This window comes from Sceloporus occidentalis, unplaced genomic scaffold, assembly GCF_023333645.1.
Source record: "Sceloporus occidentalis isolate IW3139 unplaced genomic scaffold, rSceOcc1.0.p SCAF_10, whole genome shotgun sequence".
Lineage (NCBI taxonomy): Eukaryota > Metazoa > Chordata > Lepidosauria > Squamata > Phrynosomatidae > Sceloporus > Sceloporus occidentalis.
The window spans coordinates 29,995,211-30,018,088 of record NW_028316990.1 but is presented as its reverse complement, the minus strand read 5'-3'; the positions used below and the strand labels follow the sequence as shown (position 1 = coordinate 30,018,088).

Here is a 22,878-nt window from a genome sequence, read left to right as displayed (position 1 = left end):
TACCATGGTCAATGGTATCGAAGGCCGCCGAGATGTCCAAGAGCACTAACAGGGACACGCTCCCCCTGTCCATGCCCAGACGGAGGTCATCAACTAAGGCGACCATGGCAGTCTCAACTCCATAGCCCACCCGGAAGCCGGTTTGAAATGGGTCCAGAAAATCGGTGTCATCCAAGATCGACTGAAGCTGGAAAGCGACTGCTCTCTCGATCACCTTCCCCAAAAAAGGCAGCAGCGAGATGGGCCGATAGTTGTTATGAATCAGGGGGTCTAAGGAGGGCTTCTTTAGCAGGGGTTTGACCACTGCTAATTTTAATTTAGATGGAAATTGACCCTCACTTAGAGATATATTAATTATGCGATGCAACATGAGTCGCACCGCATCTCCCCCCTGAGCTGTCAGCCATGAGGGACAGGGATCAAGGGAGCAAGTCGTTTTCCTAACACTTCGAAGGATCTTGTCCACTTCCTCGGTACTAACAAACTCAAAGTGATCCAGTATAACAGGGGCCACGGACGCTTCGGACACCTCTCCTCTCCTACAGGATCTGCACAAATACTGGCGTCGAGATCAGCCCTTATCCGAGAGATTTTATCCGCAAAGAAGTTGTTAAAATCATCGCAGCAGGCTTTAGATGACTCCAAAATAGGGCTCAGGGAGGGAGGGAGCTGAGTTAGCTCCCTCACAACCCTGAACAGCTCTGCTGGACGCGACTCTGCGGACGCAATACGTGCAGCATAGAAAGAGTTCTTCGCTGCACCTATTGCCACTCCATAAGCTCTCAAATGAGAGCGAAGGAGTGTCCTGTCAGACAAGCGCTGCCTCTAAAGCAGTGCTACTTCAAGTGGTGGCCCCTGAAGTGGTGGCTCTGGTCCCTAGTGAGTTTCCAGGAAACAAATTGTAGGCAGTTGTCATACATACAGTTCTGATCCCAGCAAAAAGATAGTCCCTACATCATCTAGCCTGAGAAGCAGTGCTCTAAAGGGTTGTGAGTGTGACGCAAAGACAATTCCTTTTCTAAATAGCAGTTGTTTCAAGGAAATGTTTATCTCCCATTCTGCTTGCATAGCTTTGACATAATAGCTAAAGAATCTTGAGTTGATACCCCATTTCCATGTCTTCATTCTTTCCTTTTGCTTTTTTTTTTTTTACTTTCTTAAGGTATCTTGTGCAGAAGCAGCATTTTTCTAAAACTATGCCTAATCCAGTTTTACAATTGGGTTGGATTACTCCACATTCTGTTTCTTGGAGTATCAGAATTGAAAGGTATCCCGTGGCCAGTGCAGGAATCCACCAAGAAAACACTCCTGCATTGAATTTTCTAACACTGAATCTTCTGTATTGCTGCTGCTAAAAGAAAATGGCTTAACTTTGCCCCTCTAAAGTTAACTTGAGCAGCAAGTGCATGCTATTCATTCTTTCTTTGTAAGGAATTGTTAACATCAGCAAGTGCTTACGGGTCCTAAGACTGGTTCTCTTTCAATATATGGCTATTCTCAGTCATGCAAGAATGCAGTATGCAAAGGGATCTTGTAGCACCTTGGAGACTGAGTAAAAGAGGCACATGACATGGTTATACAATCTTTGGTATACATAAAATGTGGATAGCAAGACATGTCTGAAATGGACTGATTCCAGGCTTGTAGGCTCCCAAAGCAAACTACAACTCTCTCTTTGCTTCTGGTGTGTCAGAATCAATTTGAATTTCTATCCAAATTCAGACTTGGGGAACATTAGCCTGCTTAGTTTCAAAAGGATTTGGAAGGGCATTTATTTCAGTGTTTGCACTAGATATGTTTCTGTCGTTTTGTAATCAAAGCAGGGAGACGCAGCCTTTCAGAGGCTAGGACTGTGTACTGTTTTAAGATGCTTCACAGAGTGTAGACCCTTCAATTACACTCTCTTTTATTTTACTCTTCTGGATAAAGGAGGAGGCCTGAAAAGAAGTGAGGGCAGCTCTTGGTGGTACTTCCTGTGGTTAAAAAGGAGGCTTTGGTATCCTGCATAGTTTATTTCCATCCTCACCTTAACTAGCAAAAACAGACTAAATTGTGCAAAATCAAGCAGATAATTTATGTATGTTGTAGAATTAATTCTGTTCCGACCCCAAACTGTTTGTGTGTTTTCTGCTTTTAAGCAGTGCATTCACATGGTCTGGCAGTGCATTTTTATTGTGAATGGAAAAGCAGCATTTGGATTTGGAAAGCACCTGGATTGTGTCTGCTGAAAAGAACCATTAGAACACTAGAAACTAAAAATGAAGCACATTAAACTAAAGATACACTATCTGAAAACATCTCCAAAGACAGTTCATACACTGAAAGTCAGATAAAACTAGCAGCTTCTCCCTCACTGGAGAAAAAGCCAGTGGCACACACAAAGCCCATAACGCTCTAACTGTACTATGGAGTCCTAATTTCAAGGTGCTGGTTATAGCTGATAAAATCCTATGTTGCCTGGATACTGTGCATCTGTATCCCCCCAGCTGTGAACCACTATCTGGTCTGGATTTTGTTTAATGGGAAGAGAAGATCTGTTAAGGTGTAAATATGGTTGTGTCATGATACCTTAGATTTAGAGTTTTCTCCCCAGCAAAATCTGTAGATGTTAAACACATGTCCCAGAGGACTTTATGGACTACAGAGCTGGTGTTGGTGTTAAACATTGCTGAAGTGTGTTAAATGGCTTATATTGGTTATCAAGAAGCGGTTTTATATTGGTAGTTTTGTACTTTTGTTTTAGATTTTCAGAATTACTGCTGGGATAGAAAAACATGGTTAAAATCTACAAATCAGAGGTTCATAAACACAGGCTGGAAGGGGGCAGACAACTCTCAGACTTTCAAGATGGTCAAGTGTCATTTCTTCACACCTTGGAGAAGATGAAGAGGGAGGAAGACCCTTGCTGCCAAGTTGCAGTAATTTTTGGAAGTATATGGAAGAACTGAACCTCTGCATGATGTCCCAATAGAGACCCTGCTTGCCCCGACTGAGGAGCAGTAGCCGTCTGTGTCTAGAAACGGTTTGGGCCGCTACCAAAGCCAGCTAGAATGTGTGGACCTTTGTAAAGACTGTCAGATACGAAAAGTTACTCAGGGATTTAAACATTCTTGCTGAACCCTGAAGATTTAAAAAAAAATATCCATGGAAATCGAAAACAATTCTATATGGTGTGACAGTGAGGCATCTTCCCTCTCTGCTCCAAGAGAAATAATACAATATATCTGTGCTAGTGTGCACTGTCATTAATTTTTGATGCTGGATATTCTGGATTCAGCAGTTATTGAAACTGGGTGTTTCCAGAATGCACTTTCTTACACATTATGACTTCGAGCTGATTAAGAAGTCGCGCCATGCCAAGATTAAACGGAGGCGGGGTACAGACCGCCGATTTGCGGCGGTCTGCCGCCGCCGCCAGTAGGTCCGCGGGGGAGCCGGAGCCTTCAGACGGCCCGACTCCCGCGCGGACCGAAAAAAGAAGCTCCAAAATGGAGCTTCTTTTCAAGTCGCGTTTGCGACGTAGCAAGGCGCCAGGGGCGCGCTCGCTACGTCAGAAGCGGCGCGACACGTCTGGACGCTGTGCGTCCAGTACGTAAAGATGGCGGCGCCCATGTGGAAGGGGCGCCGCCATCTTGTACGTATTCTATACGTACTAGGGTTAGGGGGGTGCGGAAGCACCGCCCCTTCCTAACCCTAGTACGTATAGAAGACGTACTATATGGCGGTATGTATCCCGCCTAAATTTTTTAATCCTTGAAGGTAAGTAACCAATAAAAGAGATTGTTTGACAATTGACAATGGATGTCTTGTTAGGGAAAATTAAATGCATTGTGGTTATGTGGCAGGTTTAATGATTAGTCGCTGACTTGTAGATGCTGTACATTTGAGGGGGCTAAAATCTCTCCCCTTGCTCAGTCTCCTGTCAGAATCAGGCTTCCAGAGTACTTCTTTCCCATGTCATTTTTAATGGTTTTTCCATTAATTCCATTTTAATGGGTTCTCCCTTTGGCAATGTGAATGAAGTTACGTTGGCAGAATCCTTTCATGGGGAGTGTGACCATGAAAGCAATGTAGATTCTAGGGTATGATGATGTGTTTTTAAATATACTTTAAGCTTTGTTATTAAAATAGTTCTGATGAAACACAATGCTAATTATACATAATAAATCCTTGTAATACATACATTCTGAAAACCAACAATAAAAACAAAGAATATTATTGACTATGATCGTGAAATATATCATTCCAAATTGTGACTAAAACACTCACTTACTCAAAATTGTTTTCATATATTATTCTCTCTCTATTATATTAAACATATAGTATAATATATCAATTTCACCATAGTAGCAACAGCCCAGATCCTTAAAAACATCTTTTTACTTGAACCGTGCTCTTCTTGCAACATAATAGAATAAATATGAATTTGCTGGACATATCTAAAATTTCTGATATCCTCCAGATCAGATTTTTTGCATATTTTTTTCAGATAACCCAAAACTATCCTTAGCAGATCTATTGATATAATTGCTTTATGATGCTAAACTAAAGTCCAGTAAGATTTAACTTGTAACACAATACCAAATGTGCATTTAAGAGTGCTTGATCTCTAAATCCCCCGCGTTAAGTGTGTATGTGCGCGTGTGTATATATACATATCAACACATGTGTGCGCGCACACACACACACAAGAGAGAGATGGGCAGTGAAAAGTGGATAGGAAGAAAATAAACTCATTTGAGATACAGTGCTGGAGAAGAGTGCTGAAGATACTGTGGATGGTCAAAAAGATAAACAGTTGGGTCCTAGAACAGATCAAGCTGAACTCTCCCTGGAAGCCAAGAAGGCTAAATTGAGGCTGTCATACTTTGGCCAGCCCATGAGACGGCACGAGTCATTAGAAAAGGTCATGATGCTAGGAAAAGTAGAAGGCAATATAAAGAATGCAAGACCGCAACACATGCCAGATGGATAGCCTTAATCAGGGAGATCATGGGCCTTGAACCTGCGGGATCTGAGCAGAGAGAGTGAGAATAGGGAGACCCGGAAATGTCTCATTCGCAGGGTTGCCATGAGTCGAATCCGACTGGAAGGCAGCTAACAACAAAATAACAATATATATACACACCTCATTCTGATTTGTGTTCCATCTGCATCCTCAGAAGTCCAAAAGAACACAAGCATATGGGTACTTAGGTCTGACTTACAGACCTTCTGCACCAAGGTGGTTCCCCTTCAGAGACTGGGGTAATGAGGAATCTGCTTTCTGCAAGTGCTGTTAAATCTTTCTCATACAGGATAGAGCTGCTAGGAAGGGATATCAGGTCACTAGTGTTCTATGCATGGCCCGTAGCTTGGGGGTAGGAGAGTGAATTAAATGGCCCATGTGCCTGAAATATAGAGTGAACTGTTGGCCTTTAAATCATGCATATTGCCCCAAGCAGTGGTGGCCCCATGTACAGGAGAACTCCTGTGCGAATTGCAAGTGTTGGATGGTGATTAAGAAGCCTTTGGGGAGCATTATGTAAGGGAGCAGCCCAGATGAGGTTGTTTAACCCCTTCTTCTCCAACACTGTATGATCTGACATCAGTAATTAGGGGAAAACTAAAGAACGTGAGTAATTTGTCTTGTGGTTTTACAGCTGGAAGCCTAAAACATTCTCTGGCAGCTGCAATCTCTGAAGAATTCTAAGGATGTGCTCAGCTGCTGGATGGAGTAGCAGTTTTGGGGGGTTTTATGTCAACTATTCTATTCTGTGAAGAATAAGAATATGGACGTATGTATATTACCCTTTAGCCTCTTGAATGGGGTGTGCCTGTAGTTGGATGGGACTGGAGAAACATGTTAACCTCCCTTCCTTTTGCTGAAAAGAAACATCTGGCCCAGAGTTATGGCCACATGTTTCCCTAGATCAGGGGTAGGCAACCTGTGGCCCACGGGCCGAATGCGGCCCGGCGAGGCCTTGGGACCGGCCCCAGCCTACTCCTGCTACCGATTGCCGCCGGGGCCTTTGGCCTCTCGTGCACAGGGGCAAGGGGGGCAATTGTCTATAGACGCCTCAGAAACATGCATTTATATTAACATTTTTTTAAAAATCAGCAAATTTTTTGCGTGTCCTCCACTTTTTTAAAAAAAGTGTCCACCATTTGAAAATTTTGTCCTACATTTGTCCTGGTTTATTTATTTATTTAAATTTTTTAAAAATTATTTAATTATTTATTTTTTGGCTTCGGCCCCCCAGTTGTCTGAGGGATAGCAACCCGGCCCCCGGCTCAAAACAGTTGCCTACCCCTGCCCTAGATAGTGAAAGCAGTAAATGTGAGATAGATTGGTTTCTTCTGTTTTTGTTCTGCTGGTGGAGAAGTTACTGACCTCACAAATTAAACAGCACTGTAGTCACTTTTGTATTCTTTTGTTTGGGGATGAGCATGCAGAAAGGAAGATCTGTAATGAAAATTGGGGTATCTTTTAAGATCTTAATGATACTATGTAGGCTCAGAAGTGATCACCAAGTACTTTACTTAAGAATCTATAATGTCAAGCAGCTCTCGGTGCTATAGCCATCTAATGAGCTCATTCCTTTGAAAGACTGATCAGCATGAAACACATCACACTCCAGAAACCTTCCCAAATCATACTTGGAAGTCACTTCCAGTTGTGATTTTTGGCTGAAATTGCAGTGGTGTAGTCTACTGCGCTTAATTGTGATCATGTCTGACTTATAGCAATCCCATGAATGAGAGACTTCTAAGTTGCCCCTATCATCCATAGCCCTGCTAGGTCTTGCAGACTCAAGGCCCTGGCCTCCTTGATTTGAGTCTGTCCATCTGGAATGTGGTCTTCCTCTTTTCCTACTGGTTTCTGCTTTGCTAAGCATTATTGTCTTTTCTAGTGAGTCATTTCTTCTCATGATATGGCCAAGTATGACAGTCATCTTGGCTTCCAGGGTAGATCCAACCTTCACATGGTTCTTCATTGACTTAATCTGTCATCTTTTTATCTCTTTTATATATAGTTCTTCCATGTACTGTTTCCATTGTCTTTTTATTTCTACTTGGTCATGTAATATGTTCCACTGTTGGTTGTAGAGCATCTTGGTTTAAATTCCCCTTGCCAGCAACAACAGGCCTCGCCTGCAAAGACAAAGAGCCCTCCTTCCGACCACCATCTTGAGGGGGAGAGAGGCCAATGTGAGAGAGCAGATGAGCTGGACTTTCCCCCTTCCCTACTGTCATTTCCTTCTCCTTTTGACCATCCATTAAGAACCCAAGCCCTCCCTCCATTCCATCTGCCTTGGTCCAGGCCTCGGAGGTAGAGAAGAACTGCTGGACCTGATCCCCTTCCCCACCACCTCTCCCTTCTCCTTTTGTGTCGTGTCTTTTTAGATTGTAAGCCTGTGGGCAGGGAACTGTCTAACTAAAAGGTTGTATGTACAGCGCTGTGTAAATTTACAGCGCTTTATAAATAAAGGTTAATAATAATAATAAATAATAAGAAAACCCTATAAAATTCACAGGGTTCCCATAAGTGGATTGTTAACTTGAAGGCACATGCAGTATCTCTTAATGTACAGGTGGCTCTTACTTAGGGTTGCCATAACCCGGTTGCAACCGGGTTTTTCCCGGTTTTGGCTGCACCTGCCCGGTCACGGCACGGGTGCAGCCAAAAACCGGGAGAAGCCCGGTTGCAGTGGGGTTGCTGAGCAACCCTGGGGCCTCGCTGCCCTCCTCCTCCACCACCGTGCATGGCCGCGCGGAGGAAAAGGAGGGCAGCGAGGCCTGGGGCGGAGGAGGCTGCAGGGAGGCAGCGCCTCTTGGGCGCAGCCGCACCAACCTCCCCGCCTCCCTGCAGCCTCCTCCCTCCTTCCTGGCCTCCGCGGGGGCCAGGAACGAGGAGAGGCCGCGGCGATCGCCGCCGGCCTCCTCCCCTCCTTCCTGGTCCCTGCAGGGGCCAGGAACGAGGAGAGGCCCCGATCCTGGCCTCCGATTGTGGTGAGGCCTGGGGCCCAGGCGGGGAGGGAAAGCCTAATTAAGTGGAGGCTTTCCCTTGCCGCTTGGCCTCCGCTCCCCGCCGCGATCGCCAGGGAAAATGTAGGACAGAATTTTCAAATGTAGGACACATTGTTGTGTGTCCTACATTTGAAAATTTTGTCCTACATTTTTCCCGGTTTGGAGGTCCAGCGCTATGGCAACCCTACTCTTACTATAAGTCTATTTTACTGCATTTTATGATGGAGCTTTCCATGATTTCACAAAGCCGCCTACTTCTGTCCCCGATATCATATTGTTGCTGGTATTTATACCCAGCTTTTTCCCCAAAGCTGGAACTCAAGGGCAGTGGAATAGGCGGAGTGAGAGTCTCATTCTCCCTTAATTTATAGACGTCAGCATCACAGATGCACCCCCCATATTTAGGAATGGACACTGCATTCCCTATAGACTTAGGGACAGCAGAAATTACTCCTCCTGCCGGCCAGTGGTTTCCTACCCTTGCTTGCTGTGAGCCTTCTGAAAAATCTAGCTTCCTGGAAAACAGTTGTATCTTTCTCTAGTCTAGTTGCTATTGTAATAAATAAATACTTTATGTAAGTAATGAGTATTAGAGTGTCTGATCAGTCACTGACCATCTCCTTCTAATCCGACAAATGTTTGCCTGATGCTATTCTATGCGTATTCATTGTTCCCAATTTTTTTTTTAACGGTGTGAATAGAGCTTTATTAGTAAGATAAAATGTGAGCACATGAAGGAGGAGGATGGCAGACAGGCTTCCAGTCCTCATTGGGTTCCATTTCATAATTCATGGGGCCTCATGAAGACAAAATAAACTATAAAGGGAATTGTTTAATTGTCTCTGGGACCATAGTAATTAGAAACTTTGAAGGATCCTTAAACCGTATCTGCAATAAAGTGGTAAATTTGTGTATGTCCAATTTCCTGTGGTAGCAGCTTCCTGTTGTTGTAAGAGAATCCTGTTTCAGGTCCGTAGGGAACAAACATCTTTTTATAGCCCATACAACATCCATTTCCGTGTAGAATACCGTCATGTTGGGAAATGTGTCCCAAATAGCCATCTGAAATATGGTTTCAGAGTAGGAAATCTGTGGAAAAATTACTGATCTAGTAATAATGCTTTTTATACTTGCCCTTAACTGCTGCATACTGGTATGGCAAAGACAAGTCTTAGTGCCCTTTTCTGAAATAAATAGTGTTTCAAATGAAAAAGCTTTTGTAGTTTAACCTTCTCCACATAACAGAACAAATCCAAAACATTTTTGAGAATACATATCTATGTAAGGATCCATAAGCAACAAATACGAGCCGTTCTGGTTGAATAAGCAACTGATTGAAAGTTGAATTTAAAAACTGCATGCAGAAAGCCAGTGGATAAGATAATAATTCAGTCTTTGTAGAAGTGATCAACTTGTTTTAATGGTTTCCTTTAAATAGAAAAATTGACAGCAAGAAGTAGCTTGTGATAGAACATATCTGCAAGGTCAGAAGCAATTTTCTCCTCCCTTTTTAATAGTCTGAGCTCTTTATGGATTGCAGGGCAGTTCTGTGTTTCTGCTTGCCTTTTCCCCTCTTGCCCCAAGCATTTGAAATTATCTTTGCTCCATTTTTACAATTACAAGATAGTAGTTTCTGTGGCCATTTGCTGTATGTAGAGATAACCAAATCTTTCCTTATGCTACCAATACCTTGATTGTGTGTAAAGTGACCAGGAAATCAGTGACAACGGCCATTTGAATAAACTGATTTGTGTAATCTTATATTTTAGTGGTCTGTGTGTCTAATTAATGTTTTCCTCTCTCAGATTTATGTAACTACATATTTTTCTGCAGATTTAGTCACATGATTTGAAATACAAATTTTGGTTTCCTTATTGCTTTATATCCAGTGACTTAATAACATCCTTACTTTGGCCTATATTAAATGTTCTGGTAAACATTTCCTTGTCTCTAAAAAAAGCTGCTTCATCCCTTTCTTTAAAAAGGGAAAATGTGAGTATTGCTTAATATGTGTTGTGCAAACAAGCACCTTGTTAATCCAACTCTACCTATCTGTCAAACATGCAACCTGTGTCAAATGTAAGTTTACTGCCATTGAATTGACCCTTTGAGACATGTAAATATATCTGAGGAAATGTAGAAAGGGTAGGTTACATCTACCAATGGTGTCATGTGTGTGCAATGTGTCATTCTGAACTTGTTGCATTCAAATACACAGCCCACCATAAGCCCAACATGTGATAGACTACATACCAAAATGCTAGCTCCGGGAATCATTTGTTACATGTTCAGTTACCTTCAGTAAGTACTCCTGTTCTTCCAATATTTTATGGGTATATCTTGAGCTTGCTGACCTTTTGAGCATTCATATTGGCCAGAGTTGCATAGCAGACATTTTATTGAGCTGAGCTTATGACAGTTGTGTGTCTGTAGCATACCAGCAACCCCTTTCCTCCTTCCTTAAAAATGCAAAATGTAAAAGCATTCTATGAGGCAAAAGCTGTTTTTGATGTCTGCAACAACTAGATGGATGGTGAGCCAAGAATCTCATCACATTAGTGCTATTCTCTGGAGGATCTTGCGGATGAGCCTCAGTGGGTTTATTATTCTCTGCCATCTGCAAGACTCACATCCAATTGCAGATATGCCTCTAGGGTTCCAAAATGGTGCACCTTCTGGACTGGTCCTATCTGGTATTTGAACAGTAATTGCTGATTTTAACAGACGGCTACACTAGCTTTTATTATTTTTAAATTTTACTAAATAGTTAAATTGAGTTTTATGCACCTAAATTATTATTTCAAAGGGATCTGAGTCTAGAAGTCTGCATTTCTCGGTAGTTTACACAACTAACAGGGTGATTAATTTTCCCTGTTCTTAGAAAGACTTCTCTTGGTTATGTAAAGTGCTGGAATGACATTTGTGAAAGCACTTTGCTAAGTATCCATATCTTTCGCCATCCTGTGTTTGAAGCCGCTTACAAGCCTAATTACAAGTACAACATCTGCTGTTTCATTTTTAATAAGAGATATTCATCAATGGAAACATCTTAGGCCAACAGCAGATAAAATTCCTGACCCAGCTGACCTCTGCCCAAAAAACATAAAGTTACACTACATCCTCTTCTGAAAGCCAGTCAGGGTTGTGCTTTGACAGATACCTAGGAAACTATTCTGTCAGTCCTGGGGATGTCCCCAGAAGAAGCACTGCCCCTTGCTGAGAGTGAGCTTCATCCAGTGAGAAATGCTGAACTTAATTTATAGAAAGAGAGCCTTTGAGGAAAGTCAGACCTGAAGATGTGTAGGTTGAGAACCTGAGGGAGATGCTTATTACCTTTGCTAAATTGTTAATTAGATTTTCCGTTAACATATCTTATTCCTGAATGAAATTGGAATATCTTGACTCCTGCATACAAAACATATGTTCCACCACTGATCTTTGAAGACCACTAGTCAAGCTATACCACCAACAAAGCAAAATGTCAGTGTTTCCATTAGAAATTCATGCGTTAAAAAGTTCATGGTCACTTCTCTATCCTGTATTTTGTGCCTTTCTTACATGTGTGTGAGCAGTTTCCCAAGCTGCTCTGATCTTTGGAAAGACAGCAGAGAAATATTTTACATTTCCCAGGATACTTGTATTTTGGAAGGTTTTTTTCTCCTGTGGGTTTTTTCTTGAAAAGGCATCTATGGCCTGTTACAGACTGCCAAAATAAAGCTGCTTCGGGTCTCTTTGGAGGTATGCTGTTTAAATGATGCATGGGTCCTAAGAGTCCGGAGGTCGCGCCAAAGCCACACTCCATTCCTAAGCACTGGAGTGCAGCTTTGGTGCAGCTTCCGCATTCTTGGGATGCATGCATCATTTAAATAGCATACCTCCAAAGAGACCCGAAGCAGCTTTATTTTGGCAGTCTGTAACAGGCCTATAATTTTTTTTTTCTCCAAGAACATAGCATGTTTGAGCTTTCCTCCTGAGCAGTGGCTCAGTACTGCTTCATATGTAATGCAACACTGGTAATAGTCAACAGATTGTTCAAAGTACACTGTAAATGGACTGTAAAAACAAGTGATTATTGTTTGCAGATTATTGTCTGCAGGTGATTATTTTTTGTTTGGTCATCTGTGCCTATCTGAAAGATGGCCAAGAACTAAAGTGGTGAATTTTTAGTAGCATCATAACCTTCAAGGTTACAGGGTGTTTGTTACATGCACGCATGTTCATAGCATTATGCCCACCTTTTTTTGCTTCCTCTGGATGTTGGTAAATAACAGTGTGCATGAATGGCATGAGAGGAGCTTGAGCATTTAGAATAATAAAGCATTTTTAATTTTAAGTTGACTGTGCTCAAAGCTGAAAACAGCCCAGACTGGTTCTCCAGGTTTGCCAGTGCAGCAATTCCAGGAGGGTATAGGTAACATCCTTGGGGTTAAATGCCGTGCGTGTCTTCCTTCCTTGTCCTGAAGAAATGTAGTTGCCACAACAAAGTTTCCTGCAAGCAGACACTCCAGTGGATTCCTAAGGGCTAGTTTTTACTTTACTTTTCTGTATTTGCTTTTGTTTCATTTGCCTTTTGATGACATACTTAGAGAAACATAGGTATGAGTTTTCTTCATGTGGCAATGGTGATTCTGGAATACAGATCCGGATCCAAGGCCTGTGTGGTTTGTGACCTATTGAAATGAATTCAGCCTGCCAGCTGTGTATCATGGCCCATCCTGGACTTCATGAGCCTTTCCCTTTTCCTCTCAGGGACTGCAAAACATTCAAACCCCTGGTGACCACACTAACGTGGCATTTCTCTTGGAATACCATGTTGGGCAGGTCTGCTATAAGTAGTGATGTCAAACTTGGCTTGGACACTGTCTCCTGGCAGTGAGCACATCCAGATAACACTATGTGTAAACATGACTTTCAACATTTGGTTTGATTTTACAATATATTTACTGTATCATTGTACGTGTTGTGTGCCTACAAGTCATTTCTGACTTATGGCGACCACAAAGTGAACCTAACATGAGGTTTTCTTGGCAAGATTTGTTCAGAGGAAGTTTACCATTGCCTCCCCCTGAGGCTGAGAGAATGTGACTTGCCCAAGGTCACCCAGTGGGTTACATGGCTGATCTGGGAATCGAACCCTGGTCTCCAAAGTTGTTAGTATTGGCCGTTTCCTAACAAGGGAGTCAGCATGGTGGAATCATTTGAGCATTGGACTCTGCAGACCAGGGTTTGAATCCCCACTTTGCCATGGCAACCTGCTGAGATTTTGGGCAAGTCACACACTCTCAGCCTCAGTGGAAGGCAAAGACAAACCCACTCTGAACAAATCTTGCCATGTTCACCTTAGGGTCATAGAATCATAGAATCGTAGAGTTGGAAGAGACCACAAGGGCCATCCAGTCCAACCCCCTGCCATGCAGGAAATCCCAATCAAAGCATCCCCGACAGATGGCCATCCAGCCTCTGTTTGAAGACCTCTAAGGAAGGAGACTCCACTACACTTCGCCATAAGTCAGAAACAATATGAAGGCACACAACAACTCATAACACAGTTCACAGGTAAAAGTAAAAATAAATAAGATCAAAACATAAAAGGAAATGGAGAGAATTAAAATATATTTATATTAACAGACGAATGGATATAGATGTTTAAGGTGTCTGTTCTTATAGTGTGCTGACATCCATGCACTCTGAGTTTACTGGGAAAAGCGCCAGTGTTCCCACATCAATTTGTAACCTAACACTGGGTTGATGCAGATGGCAGGTAGTTAAGGAGCTCAAGTTTCTGAGAATGCAATGCTAAGGAAGGACTATTCCCAAAGCTTTCAGGCAATAGTACCATCTAGTGGCACAGTTATACTAGTTCAGCCTTGAAGATTGGCTCTGCTGCATAGCACACACTTGGACAGGTCTGCTCTGCTCTACCTTGTTATGCCCAAGATTGTAAGGGCAACCTGTTTATTCAAAATTGATTGTCACAAAGTTATTGCTATAAAAGGTTACATAAGCTGGTTACATAGATTGGTTAAATGTAATAATGAGGTATGTGTGATAATACTATGAGGTATATTGTGTGAAAAGGAAAGAAAGAGAGAAAAGAAAACAATAGCACACCCAATCATGATTCATAATGCAAATTCATAAGGCAAATTCTTCTTCTTTCTTCTTGGGTATCACTGAAACGATACTACATTGACATATGCAAATTAAAATTGGAAAACAACAAGTTATCACACAAATCATAACCACCACCATAGCTATTACCATAAGGATTTCCTTTTACCCATACAGCAGATGGCCACAAATCACTTAGCCATCCGAAAAGAGACCAATTCCCTTCTATTCCTTTATCTCCTTCAATATCATTTTACAAAAAAAGAACACCTCCTTTTGAAGCTAACAAATAATCTAAGGCTAATCTGTGCTTCATTATCATTTGACTTAATTCTTCAATTTCAAATTGTAACATTCATACTATTTCTCCAGTAGCATTTATTGAATTTTCCAGTCCGCAGGCAAGTCACAGTATGCTCTTCCAATTTTCCTGTGCTATCATTCCCAGATATGCTCCCAAAGTGAGGATTCCTGTGAAAGCTCCTTTGACAGCCCTCCCAATTGATGTACCATCTGACAATTGATATCTATGATCATAGTGTCAGAATAATCTGGTCCTAAAACCCCACCACAGGCATCCCGCTTTTGCTTAACTTGGAGATCCTGAGACTTGTCTGAACTAGTCTGATTCTTTCAGGCTGTGAACTCTTGATAGCTATAATGAAAAGGCTTACTGTTGAGCTCCTTTTTTGTAACAGGATTAAAGATAACATGCAGTCTCAACATTAAAATTGCAGCTACATTAAAATCCATGAAAAGATTAAGGGCCAGCACACATGTTGCACTACTCAACCTGTTTGAAGGCTTGTTTAAATATGAAGGTCTTTGCCTGTTGGTGGGAAAAGAGCAGAGAGTGGGCCGACTGAGCCTCTCTTGGGAGAGAGTTGCATAGCTGAGGAGCAGCCACCAAGAAGGCTTTCTCCCAAGTTCTCCCAAAAACCCTCCCCCCAAAAATCTTAAAACCTGAGTAGGTTCATATGCCAATTCAGAGAGGAACGGTACTGAACAGTTTTAAGAGCTTACTGTGAAGTCGTGCCTCTTTGCCACCATTGGGATTTGAATTGAGCAAATGTTGCATTTACTAAAAGTCCCTCTTTTTCCTGTAAATGCTCACGTTGCTGCTGCTGTTGTTATTCTTTGCCTTCAGATCATTTCTGACTTAGGGCAGTCATAGGGCAACCCTGTCATGGGGTTTGCTTGGCAAGGTTTTTTTCAGAGGGAATTTACTTTTGCCTTCTTCTGAGGCTGAGAGTGTATGACTTGCCCAAGGTTTTAATGGGTTGCCATGCCGTGTGGAGATTCGAAACCAATTCTGCAGAGTCATAGTCCAACGCTCAAACCATGCTGGTTCTCAGACACTTTTAAGGTTATAAAAGGTGAAAGGTAACATTAGCCATTTTAATAGTCCATTTCTTTGTTTTTTCATCATCTACTTGTTGTAAAAATAACTTTGTTCCTGATTAAAGCCTGTATTTTCTACTGCACATGATATTACGGTAAGTATTAAAATTTACATTTTAAACCACCCTATTGAGAAACTCACTGTAAACCAATCAGACTTTGCATCTTCAATTCTTCTGCGGTTTAGCTGGCTTGACAAGCATTCATTGAAATAGCTAAGACAGAATTCTTTAGGAAGAATTAAAGGAAGTAGTCCTTGATCTCTTGTGGGGCTGACCTGGTCACCAACAGTCAGTTTCCTCTTAATAATGGACTAGTTAACATGCATATTAGACATGGAGATGGACAAGAGGGGAAATGACTCGCTGAAACCTTCATTGGCACAGTACCCAGGCCTCCAAGTTGGTTGCCCCAGATGCGTAGTAGGGGAAGGATACTTCTGGTGCGATAACACAGTATCTAAGAAGCAGTTTGATATCTTTGCTGTTAACAAAGCTATTTAGTTCAGAAAGCATAACTAGTCTACCGATGCACAGTTAGTATGCCAATAGGAGTGTCAATTGCTGTTTAAATAGCCCTTTCACTGATAGATAGCATGGGCTGCTTTTGCAAACTGGATCGTTCCTTTAATTATGGATCTAGCAGACAGTAGAATTACTGTCTGCTAGATCCATGATTATGCAAAAGCTCTACATTATGCAAAAGCTGGGGCATGTAGACATTGGGCAGTCAGATTTATGTTCCCTATTGAGGTTCACCCACATCAGATTTATCTGACATTTATGTGCTGAGGATTTGCTAAGAATACATAAAAGAAAACAAATGTGATGCTGTATAGTTGTCCCACCCCATTTGTGGCTTTGACTTTTGCAGATTTGATTAATATATTCTCTCTAGGAATCTTACATCCTCCAGTGTGTCTTTGCTGGAAGTACACCTTAGAGTCATGCTGGAGACCCTAGTAGTCCCTTGAGAAAATACCTCTAGGCATTTGTAGGTCCTCCAGCGTGATTCTGTGGTCAACTTCTGCTGGATGTTGACCATGGAGGTGGACTGAAGGACCTACAGATACCTACAGAGGTGTCCTCTCAAGTTTTTTAAATAGTAGGGTTTTTTTATTAGCATTTTTTCCCACTTTCACATGGGCGCTGCATGTCTGACCTGAGCAAATGTGGAGGGTGCACTATAATCGTATGTTATGCAGGACTAGATTGGGTTTATAAGACACTTCATTGCTTTTCATATGCTATTGCTTATAAGTGTGTTGCAGAGATGTAGTTGCGGCTGTTTGTCTGATTACTATCCCATTTCACTTTTGGATTAGTTGTTTTTATATCTGTATTGAAACGTAGGGGCAAAACAGACCAGAAGTAAGAGCTGGCTTCCCGGCGGCATGGGGACATAGTATTCAGATAGCGCATGCCTCCAGGCTGCCGAGAAGCTGCACATGCTGCGGCACAGCGTTTACACGCACAGAAACACTGAAAAGCCGCTGCCACTGTGGTAAAATTAGCTTTTTCCCAGCTCAAAAGGGAGCAGCTTTTTGTCACTTCTTTTTGAACCAGGAAAACGCTAGATTGGGGCTGCAATGTGCAGTTGCTGTGGCCTCGATCCGGTGATCAAAGGGGTGGGCAGAAGCCTCTCCTTCGGAGCCGTCTGTTTTACCCCTACCCTAATATGTAGAATTCCACAAAACGCTTTGTATTGTGAAACTCCTAATGATTAGGAATGGAACTAAGCCTAATTATTCATATGTATTTTTTTCCTGTTTACCCTTCTTCATCTTGGTTTCCTTATTCATTGAATTTTAGATGGTATACTTCTGAGAACAGAGACTTTTCCTCTTATAATCCATAAAGCATAACACTTAAAACAAAACATTCAGAAATTATAATGATTCCCTTTTGCTTTCTTTCCATTGTTTTCATTACAGGAATTGACTATAAGACCACAACAATATTGTTAGATGGCAGAAGGGTCAAACTGGAGCTCTGGTAAGTTTGCATTACTACAGTCTCCCAGCATACTTGTGAGAGGAGAGAACTTAGTTTCAGGAAGAAATTCTGTTAGCTTCGAAGCTTCTTTCTTTTTTGCAGAAGATCTTAAATACACATTTCAAAAAGTATACTATGTAGAAGAGATTTTTCTAGTTGTCTCCACCTTCCATGACCTGTTTACCAAAGCTGTTTCCTTGCTTTTCCTCTTGTTGCTGTCATTATTATTTATTTAAAGTTATGCAAAAACATAAGATTACCAGTTACAAGACGTTCCTCACTGGTTTACATTTTTAAATATGGAGATGCATGAGGAAAAGCAAGGACAAGGTTGGAACAGGGAGTGAGATATTAAGTACCTTCTTCGGTTTGTTGATCATAGGTGCCTTGTTTATCCTCCTCTGTGGTTTGCAGATAACACCGCTTGCAAGCAGAGTGTTAGGAGTCAGAATGATTTGTTTGCTATGCTGTTTATGCAAATAAAACATTCTATAGACAATACACTGAGTATCTGAGCAAATAGTTTGCTAAAGTGCATCCCTATGGGTTAAACAGTAATGTGGACTATGTTTTGTCTTGGAGCTGTTTGGCAACTTATAGTTCTTTTTGGCTGCATTCCACAGAAAATCCATTTCTCAGAGAAATCTGATATAGGGAAATGAGGGTGATGAAGCTTTCTGCTGTTTGTTACGCACCACTCCCTGGTCATTGAGTGCAGCAGGGGCCCAAGGCATTGCGGTGTGCTCTCTGGCTAACCTGACCCTGGTTTGCACTTCAGTAGGCACTTGCTTAGGTCAGCACAACATTTTGCATAACATCACAGAGGTCTGGTGATGCCCCTTAGTGTGCTGTAACATGTAAATAGATTCAAAGACATGACTTAAACCTACACAGGCTCTGAAGCAGATGGTATTCTTAATGCACCCTGTTGTCTGTTTACTACAGAACACATTGTACTCCAAAACACAGATCTAAGAATTGCATGGTGTACTGTTGGCCTCTGGAGTCACCATTGAATGCTGGACCCAAACATGTCTTCTCCAGCCAGAAGCAGATGACTTGCTTTGTAGTAGCTTTGTAAATAAGTAAAAAAGCATAGAACTTTCTGTGCTGCTGGGTACAGCAAGACTATTTCCAAAACATTTCTTCTGTTATGTGACAGGAGTGGAGGGGACCAGCAACTTTACCTGCATTCTGGTCAAGGTCAGGTGGGATATTCTATGTACACAAACCTGTGTAGATCTGTGAAAACACAAGGAGACCCCTCCACCAAAGCTTGTCTAGTGTAGCATTCTGTTAACACTGTTACCAACCTGATGCGGATGGGAAAGCCCATAAGCAAGACATGACTATAGTAATTACTAGCCTTCCCTAATACAAATATGTTTCTGAGACTCAAAGTAATTTATAGTCCTCAGGATTAGTAGCCAGGGATAGCCCCATTCTCCATAAACAACATATGGAGAGGATAAGATGAATGCTAACTTGTAGTTAATATTTGCATACATTTCTCTGTTGGAGAAAAATTGTCCGCTTTGTTCTCAAGATTCGTGTATTAAATATATCTTGCACTGAAGCAAAGGAGAGATGCCAGAGGAGGCTTCTTAGGGACAGAATAGGAGAGTGCATCCTACACAAGTCTCTTAACTTTAACAATATAAGAGCCCTGCTAGGCCAGACTAAAGTCCTGTCTAGTCCATCATTCTTTCCACATGCTGACCAACCAGTTCAGTATGTTAGCTTATTGTATGTGGAGCATTATAGCTTGATTAAATCTTCATAAACAAGTGGAATTGCATGATTTACTGTTGACCTCTGGAGTCACAATTGAAAGCTGGGCCGAAACACGTCTTCTCCAGCCAGAAACATCATCAGATGGAATGGACTTGTGCTGCTTAAGGAACTATTTTTGGTGGCAATAGAATAGTCAAGTCTAAAAGCTTCTTGTATTTTGTTTTCCCTTCCAGGGATACATCTGGCCAAGGGAGGTTCTGTACTATTTTTCGATCCTATTCGAGAGGTGCTCAGGTAAGTACAGTCAATCAAACTATTTGGCTTCTGTTACTTCTCTCCAGGCGAATACATTGGTTAGTAGAAATGTGCTACTTGCTATCACGACTTGTCAGCTTGTTCTGTGCAAATTCACAGAGAAACTGGGAGAGCTCTTGGTTGTATTTTGAGTTACGTCCTTATGGATTCTTTCCTTCCCACTTGCATGAAATCAAAGTGAAGTGGAGCAAAGTTTCCCAGCGACCTTCCAGCAGAACTAAAGAATGAGAGACAAACCGCATATAACACATAGCTGCATGTGTCTTTTGTGATTGATTTTCAAATAGAAGCAACCTCTGGAGCTTTAGAGTTGGAGCACAGAAATAACATGGGCAGGGGGAAAGTTAACCTGTATTTCTGTAGCTGTTTTTTCATTCAGCTCCCCACCCCAATCCACTACTTTATATCTTTTCAGCTCAAGGAGAAAATCAGAAGGGAAAGGGCAAAGTCAAATGAGAGAGGACTAAACAGTCTCTGCCTGCCCTTCCTTTGCAAATTTGGAGCTTTTTAAGACTGCTTTTGGGGGCAGGGGAATATTTTTACATTGGGTATATGCATCTGTATTAAGTGATAGCTGACTGTTGTTCTCAGATGTATTCAGCTGATCTCTTAAGAGAATTATGAATGCTCCCTTGTTGCCAATCAGTCAGAGACTAAACATGGAGTTTTTCCTGTTCCCTCTTTTTGGTTAAAAGTTCATAGACAGTGTTAGTCAGAAATCTGCAGATAATAAGTTTTGAAGCTTCTTTTCTGTGGAGGTCAGTATAATGCAACCAGATCACTGATGTAGCTAAAATGTTATTTTTTAAAAAGTTGAAATGCTTGTTGAACTGAGTTTTTTCTGACACCCAATGCCAGAATGCTGAGGCTGCCAATCCAGCTATGATCCCAGTTCTAAAGATGTTGTTAAATCATAGTTGGGAAGTGATAGTGGATTGCATAGGACATATCAACAGAAAATGTGTTTAAAGCTATGACTATGGATTTATAACTAAGGTGTATGCAGCCAAGTATCTGGCTTTCTTTCTTTTTTCTTTTTTTTACCAGTAGCCTTTCTCCCAGCAATTGAAAAGCATGGAGGATTTTGCTCCTTCTTCTCATGGTATCATATTTGGGGACCCTCTGAACCATCATGTTCAAAATTAGTCAAGACCACTGGTTTTTGGCAAGCTGGCCACTTGTTTAGTTCATAATATAAGTGTGCTGCACTAAAATGTGCTATAGTTATATGTGGAACACCTTTATGCCTTGTGGTGCTTTGGCCCTAGTCTCTTTGCACCTGACAGCAGTACAGGTCTGCTCTTTTGCCATATCCCATCTGAAAATGGCATGCCAAGACAACAGCAACAAATTATGATAGCAGAGCAACTGGGGCTTCCCATGTAGCAGGTTGTCATCTCATATAATACATTCCTAGAGAATAATTCTGTGCATCAGTACTTTGTTCTCATCAAAGGTGAGATTACTGAGATAGTAACATGCAATGCTCTGACTGCACAGGACATGAATGAGCAAGGATAAATCCATGCAACTGTTGTCTTCAAAGTGGGGTGATCTTTTTTTTTACTCAAGTGGGTGGGAAGCTACTGATGCAAAGAGCCAAGTGTGCTTATACAGTAGTGTTACTATAAGCTTACAGTAGGGCCCCATGGTTGGCCCACCTTAAATGGTTTCTTTAAAGATTAATGCATGCCTGACATGTATTTCTTGGTCCTGCCAGCTAATACTTCTGGTTTTTGCTTTTGGGTAGAGCATATTCTTCTCTGGCAGACTTCTCCACACACAGGAGGAAGAGTTCCCAGTCCATATGTGCTGTTGTAAAAACACAGCAATAGGTTGTGCAGCTGCATTGCCCTTTGGCACGATTTGGCAAGGGCACTTTACCAGAATACCTTAGCAAAAAGGCAACCTCCATTGTTGTTTGTTTGGGTTTTTTGTTTTGTTTTTGCTTTTAACTCGAAAGCCACTCATTCAGTGTTTTGTTCCACAAAGGGTATTCTCTTGGTATATGATATCACCAATCGCTGGTCGTTTGATGGAATAGACCGATGGATCAAAGAAATAGATGAGGTAAGAATGACAAAACCCACAGTGGACTGTGCTAAACCTAAGTTATTCAGTATCCAAATATCAGAAATAAGTTCAGGATGTGACAGGAGTCCTTTGGATTCCAGCTAGAACCTTATCTTATTGTTTGAAGCAGATCTTGCCAGCTAGATCCTGTTGCGGTTTGTGCAAGCAGAAACTGTGCTGTCATATAAATTGGCATCAGGGAAAACACTTGAGTCATAAACAGTTTGAACACTGACAGAAACCTAGATTGCTGAAGAAAAATGTTTATACCCGAAGGATCATAAGATCTCAGCTTGAGAAATGAGTGGGGATTCCTTGCCATTCATCTCAGAGACCTTGGCCTGTTACAGACTGCCAAAATAAAGCTGCTTCGGGTCTCTTTGGAGATATGCTATTTAAATGATGCATGCATCCTAAGAATCCGGAAGCTGCACCAAAAGCTGCACTCCAGTGCTAAGGAATGGAGTGTGGCTTTGGTGCGACCTCCAGACTCTTAGGACCCATGCATCATTTAAATAGCATACCTCCAAAGAGACCTAAAGCAGCTTTATTTTGGCAGTCTGTAACAGGCCCTAGTTGTTGAGGTGATAAACCTGGCTTTTCTTCCTTCACACTGCAGGTGGGGACCTAAAGGAGTGAATGTAATACCCTCACAACCCTTTCTCAATCCCTGCATTAAGGAAACAAATGTAAAATTGTGTGTCCATATATTATGAAAGAGCAGTGGAAACCTAAAGAGAGGCATCTAAGACACACATTTTATGACCTAAGTGAGAATGAAAAGAAAGTGTTTAAGCAATGGATCTCACTTAATTGCTGGAATAACAATGGAAGTAGTTTCCTTCATCTTCATGTATGGGAAGGATGGAACTGCAGCCAAAAGCTAGGACTTGCTTTAACTACAAGCTAGAATAGTCACTGTTTCCTCCTCAGGCATTCAGTATTTTTAAGCTTGGATCATATACAGACAGGATTGCATTGGGCTCTCTGTAGTGTCCTAGTAGGAGGAATCAATACAGCCTGCAGTATTTCTAGTGCCTTTGCCCCAGTAGGTATCCAGATGTGGGTGCCTTCTCAGAAATGTGATATACAAGTGTATTAAGAAAAAGAATTAAACCTGCAAGAAGCAGCACAGTCCACACTATTTCACGGCAGTCCTTATTAGCCAGTTGATTTTCCAGTGAGAAACTTAAGTAAAACTCGCAAAAGACATCCAGATTATATAGGCTGATAGTCCTGT

At 41.7% G+C, this 22,878-nt stretch overlaps 1 protein-coding gene across 2 annotated transcripts in view; it reads left to right on the top strand.

Annotated features, from left to right (window-relative positions):
* RAB40C (RAB40C, member RAS oncogene family) overlaps positions 1–22,878 on the top strand; it is a 47,965-nt gene that overhangs the window by 16,129 nt on the left and 8,958 nt on the right. For both annotated transcript variants that reach the window (XM_089539913.1, XM_089539914.1), the window contains exons 3-5: positions 17,456–17,516; positions 19,484–19,544; positions 21,558–21,635. In XM_089539913.1, the coding sequence (XP_089396039.1) occupies positions 17,456–17,516; positions 19,484–19,544; positions 21,558–21,635 (200 nt within the window). The remainder of the gene's footprint in view (positions 1–17,455; positions 17,517–19,483; positions 19,545–21,557; positions 21,636–22,878) is intronic.